This window comes from Trachymyrmex cornetzi, unplaced genomic scaffold, assembly GCF_001594075.2.
Source record: "Trachymyrmex cornetzi isolate Tcor2-1 unplaced genomic scaffold, Tcor1.1 scaffold1187, whole genome shotgun sequence".
Classification (NCBI taxonomy): Eukaryota; Metazoa; Arthropoda; class Insecta; order Hymenoptera; family Formicidae; genus Trachymyrmex; species Trachymyrmex cornetzi.
The window spans coordinates 41718-51904 of NW_017295748.1; the positions used below are offsets into that span (position 1 = coordinate 41718).

The 10187-nt window shown below is 40.7% G+C and overlaps 1 protein-coding gene across 1 annotated transcript in view; it reads right to left on the reverse strand.

Annotated features, from left to right (window-relative positions):
- Nucleotides 1-10187, reverse strand: part of LOC108766438 (uncharacterized) — a 53122-nt gene that overhangs the window by 7958 nt on the left and 34977 nt on the right. Inside the window, 1 exon segment of the mRNA XM_018515736.1 lies at nucleotides 170-9886. Within this exon segment, the coding sequence (XP_018371238.1) occupies nucleotides 170-9886 (9717 nt within the window).

Sequence of the window (10187 nt, forward strand, 5' to 3'; positions counted from 1 at the left end):
TCGTTTCACGTGTTTCAGCGTTTTTTTTTAATGTTGGAAGTTGTCGAAATATTTGACCGTCCCGGTACATAATTGACACCCTGTATATTAATAAATTATCCACACACACACACACACACGCGCGCGCGCACACACACAAGCAGAAAAATGTTTAATGTATAATACTCACTTGATTCACCGACTCCAGAAGACTACCGAGACTATTTTGACTCTCCACGTCTCTCCATCGATCTCTATTGACTCTGAATCCTTGCGATTGATCATCTCGCCTGTGATATGATTCCGTGTGATCGAGCTTAATCTTCTTCGCACCTCTCAACTCGTTCTCGCTTGTAGCTTTCAATCTTGAGCAACATTCCACGAAGAGCTCTTCATCGAAGTTAAGAATTTTGCCTTGCCGCGGTTCCGTCGTTGACTCGATCTCTCTCGGTACGTCTAAAGCATTGTCCTCCATCGCGTCTGTGGGTGCAATCGTTACTACATCCGATCTATGACCCGAAGATGGCGACCTGATTATGATCTTCTCCCCAGAGAATTCGCTAGGATTTGTCTTTCTGGAATTATCCTCGTACGTTACGCATTCCTCCTCTTCTTCCTCATTCTCGCCATCCTCTTCCTCGCAGCTGCTTTCTATGGAGTTATCGGAAGTCTCGCGAGCGTAGAATGGTGACATTCTTCGTCGCTCGAGATCGCTGTCATCTTCTTCGTTGTCATCATCCTCCTCGTTGTCGTTATCATTGTCATCAGACTTTCCATTCATCTGAGAACTTCCATCAAGATCGACCAATTGATTCTTCCTTATTGGTTCTTCGACTGCTAAACTGCTGCAACTACGCGATGATATTGTATCCTCTTCCTTGTGTCCAATTTCCTTCTCGATCGGCTGATCATCGTCCAGATCAAATTTTAGGTTTCTCACTGAATGTTTCCAATCTTCATTGATAATCCTTTTTTTGTTTTTCCTAGAACTTGTTGATCGATTCAAATGTATTAGCAAATTATCTTGGTCTTTATTCACATGCTTCGAAACGACTGAACTGCCGTATAAGAACTCGTAAGCGCTATCTTTGGTCAAAGTTTTCGATTGATTCCTCGATTCACTTGTCGATAATATTGTTTGATCGTTTTGCATTTCGCTCTTCGTTTCTCGATCTCTCGAAGGAATTGATGACTCGTAATCCCTCGAAATCCTTTTGTTCGTTTTTGTCTTACTTATTTTAATCAGATTGAAATCTTGTTTCTTGTGATTGTTCGAATTTTTTCTGGATCTCCCGTGTCCACTGTGCACTACATTCTGTTTGTGATCTATCGAACTGACGTTTTTCCAAGCATCGTCATCTTTTTGTTTGACACTCTTCGAATTATCCGAACAATTCGGGTCTTCAGATTCGTAGAACTCGATCTGTTGCTCCTTAGAAATTCCGTGAAATTTGTTAAGATTCTGATCGTCGGAAAGGCACAATGAAATCTCGTTGTCAAAGGCTCTCCAGATCCTCTCGCCGGCTTTGGTCTTGCTCTCCCTCCACCTGTATTTGGACTCGGACTGCGATGGTGACGAAGAACGCTCCTTAGCATCTTGTTTCTTACGATGACTGGAACTATTTTTCGATTTTCCATGAGAGTTGTGTTCGACTCGAAAACTCTCCCAATTCTCAGAGATCAAATTCTTATTCTTCGTTCTCTCCTTATTCAAGTCTTTTTCATGGTATCTCCTTGTTTCCTTATCTTTATCGTTCAATTCGTTATTAATCTGACTGCTCATTTCCTTAATCTTGTTATCTTCGTCCGAAATCGTCAGTAACTCATCATTGAAAGCTCTTAGAATCTTCTCGTCCGCTCTGATCTTGCTCTCTCTATATCTTCGCTTGGCCGGATTGATAGCTGAGCCGATACGATCCTCAGGTATCGATTCGATGTCCTTCTCTCGCTTCTTTCGATTTTTCGCTTTCCCGTGAACCTCACTGCTGCACTTCTCGTTTCCTTTCTTTTTGAGTAATCGCTCAGTATCCTTCTTTGTTTCAAAGCCGAAGTGGCATTTCTTTTCTTTCTTGTATCCATTCTCGGAGAACTTTGTCAGTCCACGCAGATAGGATCTCGCATCCAAAGCACTTCTAGATATATCCGAGTCGTCTTCTGACCGTGATACCCAATCGTTCAATACTTCCTTCACCTTGTCCGCTTTCTCGCCACCAAACACTCGGCCGAACACACTCTTCACAATTTTACTCTTACTCGAAGCAGCAGATTCATGTCTGTCATCCTCGTTCTCGCTGTCACTCGACAGTTCGGCGACTTTAATTTTTTTCTTTTTATCCTTGGATGTCTTCAACCTTTTGCGATCGGTTTCTCGTTCCTTACTCGTCGACTTTCTGGATAATTTCTTGGTAGATTCCAATCGAATTGTCCTTTCATCGTAAGTGCTATCATTCCCTGAATCATTTATTACCTTCTGAGATTCGTGGAAATTTGCGATGAGAAGAGATTTATTGTCTTCGGCTAACGCTTTATCCTCATCTTCTGATGACAAAACTTTTGCTTTGGGAACTTCTTCTTCGGGAAGTTTCTCTCTTGACTTTATTTGTTTCTCTTTTAAAATGTCTGTTGATTTTGGAATTTCGAAGCTTTCATTGTTATCGAATTCGATTGCTTTTGATTCAGCCGATTTCAAATCATCAATCGATATCTGTTCGGTAATTTGTGATGGAAGCTCGGTTGATGATTTGGTCGTTAGTGCTAAAACATTCACATTCGTACCATTTTGTTTGTCTTCTAGTACACATTTTGTATCGTCAACATATGTGTTTGTTTCTGATGGCATCAATATTTCGCCTTTTTCTGTTGGAATGTTAGAGGTAAGCATATTCTCGCAATTCCTTGCGAGTACGGTGTTGTCTATCGCAATATTCGTAGGTTCTATTCTCTGCGCCAATCGATCTTTGAAAATGTTTAGCTCGGTGCTTTGAACATCTTCAGTATTTAATAAATCTTTTTTCGTCTCCGATAAATTTGATTCTGAAGTATGATTTTGAACGACAGATGAAGACTCCGCATTCAAAGAATTGATCGACGTGGTTTCTTCGATAATCATTTTGGAACATGATTCAATCACGTCTGCCTTTTCTTTCACTTCATCATAATTTGATTTCGTCGATTCGGAAGCACTCGAATTATCTGCTTGTACTGAAGAATTATTTGTAATGGATACAGGATTTTTTCTAGGTCTGCCCCGACTTCGTTTAGGAGGTTGGGCATTTGCATCAATATGTGGCGGCTTGCTGGTTTTATCAAAACACTCTTTGGTATCCAAATTTAATTTTTGATCCTCGATTTTTGATTCATCAAGATTAATCGTAGCGACAGAATTGTTTCCGTTAACTTCGAGGTTCGCGGGAGCTGAAGCGTTACTGGAATTCGAAATAATTCGATTTTTAAGCCTCGGCCTTCCACGTTTCTTTTTCCTAGTGCCGTTCGTTGAGTCTGCCTTCGATTTTGCGACTTCTACATCCTGGGAACTCTTATCGTCAGTGGCAGTATATGTGTTTTCCTGTAGTGTATCCCTGTTGGTTTCTTCTTCTACTTCGTTCTGTTTCTTTTGCGCATCACTATCTTCTATCTCATCACTGTTAATCTCCATGGAAGTATCCATAAAATATATATCAACTTCAATATCAGACTCCCCATAATGCTGAATGTTTTTACTTCTTCTAGGTCTTAGACTGAAACGATTTGTCTCAGTTAAAGCTGAGGTCTCTTCTTTTTCCTCGTCATAAACTTTAGAGACTTTTTTTAGCGTTTTCTTCGTAGTCTTCGTGGATTCTGTTTGCTGATCAGTTTTCCCATCAATATCACATACTGATTTCAAAGTTGTTTCTTCATTCAAAGATGTAACAGTTAATGCTGATCGATTTTTCGTTTTAACGTTATCTACACATTCTTTATGAATATCTTCGATTTTTTCTATCATTTCCATTATTTCCTTTGTCGAAGAATGATCACAAGATGGCGAGGAAATTCGCATGACATCATTGGTTGGTTTCGAAAGCTCGTCCGAGTCAATTTTAGAATTTTCTAATTTAGGAGAATCCAAGAGCAAATGTTCTTCTGCCAGATTCCTTTTCTTCGACTTATTCCGCTTCTTGTCATTGTTCTTGCCTCGTTCTGAATCCTCCTGTTTTTTTTGAACGGCTTTGATCGGCGTTGATGACAACATCGGATCTTCCGGTGTCACTTGGTCAGTCAAAACGTATTCATCATGGCTCATGTTTTCAGTAATCTTGCAAATCTCTTCGTCTAGCAGTTTATCTTCCAACATCTGCCTCGTTCCCAGATCCACAAGAGATTTCGTTAATTCTGTACTATTTGTGTAAGGAACGAAACTCTCGTCTAGCTCCAAAGACTTCTGATCGGTTTCATGAGATCGAGCGTCTTCTAGAATGTTCTTCGTCTGTTGGTCATTCTCTGGATTATTCTTCCATTCGTTGTCGTCCTCTTCAGTATTCTCGAACGTATTGCTGTTAACAGACTCGATTTTGTCTTTGGTGGATTTTGTCAACTGTGATAAATGCGACTGTGACAACGTGTGTTTCTTTAGAGAGCTCTTACGAGTGAAGCTTGTAGCGCATACGTCGCAGAAAAACCTCGCCGCCTCCTTCGTTAGTTTCTTCCTTTTCTCCACAATCAAAATCTCACCGGTTTTTGTGTGCACCACCACAAAGTTGCCACCCGCGCGTTTCTTCGGGGTAACCGGATTATCCGAAGAATCATGATTATTAGATGCTGGTCTTTCTAAAATAATGTGAGAATCTTTGTTCTCTGTATCATCTGTTGGTTTGTCTATGCCTTCGTTTTGTGGATCCAAAGATTTTTCAGTGAGTTCAAACTCTCGTTCAATCTTTTCCAAGGCTTCCGTATTTTCTAATGAAGCTTGGATGTCCATTGGAATGTCAATGTCATCCACGTCAGACAAATTAAGATGCTCATCGAGCAATGATTTGGTTTTCCTTTTCGAATTTTGCTTACTGCTCTTCAGGGCCGTCGAATCTATAAGAAAAGCATCGGCTCGGGTGCTGTCAACTACTGTCTCCTCTTTCCTCTTTTTCTTCGCGAATCGCTTCTTTCTAAAGTAGCTGGACTCGCTGACGCACGAGCTCTCGGACAAGTCATCCATGCTTTCGGCACTCTGATGTCGAATGCTGGAATCAGCAAGGTCTTCGTTTGACAGCTGTGTTTTTCTCTTGAACATAGATCTTGTCTTGGGTAGAGATGGAGCGAGACCGATCGACCCTGAAGAACTCGATCTTCCGAGCTTCTTCGTACTCGATTCTTCTCGAGTAACACGTTTCTCAATTTCTTCTCGTTTTTCGACTTCCTCTTCGATCGAGTTAGATATCTCGCCGATCTCCGTGGGTTTCTCGTTCGTTCGAGACTTTTCGGAAACATTTCCGCTGTTCCAGCGATCGTCCTCGGGCTGCGACTTCTTCTTTGGGCCTCGTTTTTTCGCACTCTGCGGTAGATCCTTCACTTCCGGTATTTTGAAATGCTCTAAGCTAACAGATAATCGCTCTTTAGTATCAGCAATGCTGGATTCATCATTGAGTTTCAAAACAATTTTAGCAGACTTGTCTTCCGGTAGTTCCAGATGTTCCTCAGCCAATGACTTCTTTTTCGCACCACGTTTCTCCGTTGTTTTTGAAGGTATCGAATTAATGAGACTTGAATTTTTTAAGTCTGTATTTTGTGTCTCTTTATATTTCTCAGGCACTATTTCTACTGAATGCAAGAAGTTTTCTAAAGGAACGTCTGAATCGCTAGTGGTCCCAATTTTTGTCGATTGTATATTAGTTGATTCTAAAGATTCTTTCGCAATGGTCGACGAAGATGGTATCTCCTCCGTTTTATCCATAGGTTCTACAGAAGTTTGGAGGATGTTTATAGTAACATCCATCGAAGGAATTATTGATAAGACAGATTTCAATTTTCTCTTCGATTTACGCCTAGATGAAGATCCGTTCGAATTAACTTGATTCTTTTTTTTATTTCTATTTACAATTTTTTTACACTCAACACTTTTTTCTGAAGATAATATCGAAAAATCAGTACTTTTCTCGATTGATTCTATCGACTGGTCATTAGTAACAGTATCTTCATCGGAAGTTATTTTGTCAAGGGATTTCTCAAGGCTCGCCATTAATTTCGTATTTTCACAAGTGATTTCTGAAAAATCGGTGAATTTTTCTAGATTTGATTCATTATTAGCTTTCGTAAGATTCTTTTCTAAATTTGTTGACTTTAAGTTGTCTTTGATAATTTCGCTTTCACTGTGTTGAAGCAGCTTCGACTTTTCGATATCTGTGTTTGAAGTCTCCACACTATCGTCTTTCTTTGAAAACTCATTTTCAATCACATCGGACTTAAACGTGTCATTCAATCCAAGTTTCTTCTGCGCATCTTCTTCTGTGCGATCTTCGACGATTTCTAGCGATCTTTTCTTATTTTTCTTAGATCTTGCGTCCAGTGATTTTTTGTTGGATTTTCTCCTGGATTTTGTAACGCTTTTCTTTCTTTCAGGTTTTTCTAAATTTTCCTTTTGTGTCATAATTAACGAACAAGAAATTGAAATATCGGTTAATGATGAAAGATTCTCATTTGAAATTTTTATTGGAATAACTAGTTCTTTATTTACCATCGATTTATTTTCGCAAGAGTCAACATTTTCTTCAATAGAACTCACTTTTCTGTGCAAGTCATCGTCATTTTTTATTTCAACGTCTGAAACATTATCTGCTTTAATTTGATTCTCACTTTGAATTTCAGCCTTTGTTGCCAAGTTTTTTTCGAGATTGTCTGACATCTTTAAAGAATCCGTTGAACATTTGGAAACCGCGCTCTTAACATTGGTTTTCTCGTTTTCCAACGCTTGAATTTCAGGTTCGACAATCACCGGCAATTCTTTGTCAGTGGATGTAACTGTCATACTTTTATCGTTTTCTGAGGCAGGGTTTGCCTCGTCGGAATTTGTACTCTCCGTATTATCAGTCAAGGTGGGTCCGACCTCATCGAGAATGCTAGTCAACTCATCGGCCGCAGTGTCAAGCAAAGAACCTACCTCACCTTCTAACAAAGCATCTTTTTGCTTGGCTATCTTCGACACAATTTTCTCTAAGAAAGAGCCTTTACCCTTGGATTTCCTTCTAGACAGATCGAGGATAATGTCATTGGCTGGCGAACACGCCTTAGCAGTTGTAACTTTCAACGATACGTCGACTTTTCCATCGATGAAAGCGTTTTCAAGTTGCGCTTCATCAGGACAAGCATTCTTCTCATTGTCTGCGTGAGAGCTATCAGTTGTGCTCGTCGCCGTAACAGCTTCGTTCTCTGCAGATTTCTCTTCGCTTTTGGCGAGGGCCGACAGCTCGCTGAATGCTGAGTCTACCACGATCACGTTGCCCTCAGCACCGCTTGGTTGTTGAGCGCTTCCGTTCCGCGCTAATCTATCCGGATTGTCCAAACTAGTCTGAACCGTGAGCACCTGCACGTTCTGCTGCGCCTCCACAGGGATATTCATGCCCTCCGTCAGAATACCGATGACATTATTTAAGGACCTCTTCCTCAACGATTTCTCGCGACGCGCGCCCCATGACTTCTTGGGTCTCCCTACCTTCAGTTTACTGTGAACGTTCATGGATGTTTCCAAAGAGTTTTCCTTACCACTATCAATGGACAGGTTACTCGTCTCCGATTGCAAGTGACTTAAATTGATATTCACTACTGTCGAATCTAACTGATCATCGGAATTTTTATCGCTCTCACCTTCAGTTTCCTTCTTAGAAATTTTATCGATAACTTCTTCGAGCTCTTTCTCAACTTCCTTTTCGCTCGACGAGGCATTTTCGCTGCTACTCTGTGCTTTGGACGCACGCAAGTTATTTTCTTCATCTTTGTCGAGCGATTTGTTACGACTGCGACGTTTTCCCAGCAAAGATCTGCCTTTTCGAAGGCTATCGTTTACAATTTCTAAGGAAGGCTCGCTCTTGACGTCGCTCACTGATCCTCTCGTTTGTCTGCCGTCGATTTTATTTTTTATATCGGAATTATCAATCGTAATTTCCTTCGTTTTCACTGCTCTTTTACCTTGTTGATTTCTTTCGTTTTGCGCTACATTGGCAATCGCGTTGCTAGTCGAATCCTTCTCTAGACTCATTTTTGCTAGTTTATCGTCACCCTTCTTCTCAGCGTTTTTTCTGGATGATTTTTTAATCGCTTCAATCTTCTCCTTCTTACACGTATCTTTCGAGCCGTCTAATTCGTCATCGAGTTCTCGTGGTTTCTTGTTATTCACTTGAAGCACTTTCGATCTTGGTGCCAATTGCCTCAGGTTGCGTTTTGAGTCGTTAGATGCGAGCTCAAGTGTGCTCAAGAGATCATCCTTGTCGAGGATACATTGAGCCGAATACAGTAGTTTCTTCACCTCGAATGGAATGTCCGACAGTTTCACGAAATCCTTGTTTACTCTGGTTTTCGAGTTGCTTCGAGTTTCCTTCGTCGCTTCTTCCTTTTTAGGCTTAGAATCTTTTTTGGCAATTGCCTCTTTCTTCGATATTTCTTCCTTGTTATTTTCACTACTATTAGCATTTAAGATTGGTAAACTCTTTCTACCTTTTGTTCTATCATCTTTTAATACTACTACGTTATTTTTGGAAGTTTTGTTTTCTTCAACTGTATTAGTCTTCTTCCGCTTCGCCATGTCTTTCGTTTCTCCCTTCGGTTTTCTTCCTCTCGTTGATTTCTGCCCCCTTTTTCTTTTTTCAGGGACAACTTCGAGATCGGCATTAGCCTCAATATTCTCTTCTTTTTCCTTTAAAACGCACTTTGTCGAAATTCGAGATACCTTTTGATCCTGAAGAGAACCCGACGACGTTACTGGCGACAAGATAGGTAAATCGTTCGCCGACTTATCGGCATATTCCTCATTGGAGGAAACGATCTGTACGACTGGTTCCAAAGTCGGCATCTTGTCGCTATCCGACGATAGCCGAGTGACTCTTCGTGGCAGCTGGATCCCAATCTTTTTCAACTTCTGCGCCGCTTTCAGTTTGGGCTTAATTTCGATCCAGTCAGCAGTCTTGTATTTTCCGTTGTCTGTTTTCTCTTCGGACGATTTCGCTGGCAAATTCTTGTTTGGATTGCGAGCGAACTTACCATCTTGCGTTCGTAACTGTGATTTTGCCTTGATAGAAGCATTCAAGGATGCCACCGGATCCACAGGACGCTTTCTCTTCAATATGTTTTGCGTCAATTTGTTTTTATTTTTTATTCCAGAAATCGTCGATATCTTTTTACTATCGGCATTGACGTCATCTGTGTCAATTGCTTTCAGCGTCGTCTTTGCGTTCTTTGGTATACTCTTTGGGGAGAATGTCTCCTCGTCTTCGCCCTTCGTTTCGGATGTAGTACCATTCTTAAACTTCGCAAATTTGCCCATCGCTTTCACTAGCTTGTTGCTACTTTTGCTTTGAAGTTGTGGGTTTTTCACATTCCTCTTCTTGCCGAGAATCTTAGGTCGTCCAACTCTCGGTCGAATAGTTCTATCATTCTGATCCGAAGCTTTGCTGGTTGCCTTCGACGAACCTTCGTTCATCTCTTTAACATCTTTTTTATCCTCGTTCTCAGTTTCAGCGGTTTTGTCGACATCACTATCCGATTTCTTCTCAGTTTCGTGACACTTCCTCACGACGCTCTCGATTACCGCGGCGATGTTGTCACTTCGACAGCGATTCCGCTGAATCGACTTGGCGTTCTTCAGCAGTTTATTCCGCAGAGCAGCTTTGTTGCGTGAGATTCGGGACGAGTTGTCACCGATTATGCAAGGCCTTGTTCTGGTCTGCACCTGTTTCAACAAAGCCCAAAGATGCCACTACAGCTTTTGCGCTGATAAATTTAGTTTCATTATCATTGAGATAAAATTTAAAGCTTTTATCTCTAGAAAGCTAATAACATTTTTATTTTATATTTTTATTTACAATTTATCTTTGTATAAAGATAGAAATACAAAGTAGAAGTACAAAAAATGTTAAAACAAGAAAAGCAACAATATTCTTGAGGCTTTCACGGGTGTTTCCTATATGACAATCTTGTGTTTCGCGGGTTTTCTCCGTGTTCAAATCCATTCTTGGAATGCCAACGTTTCG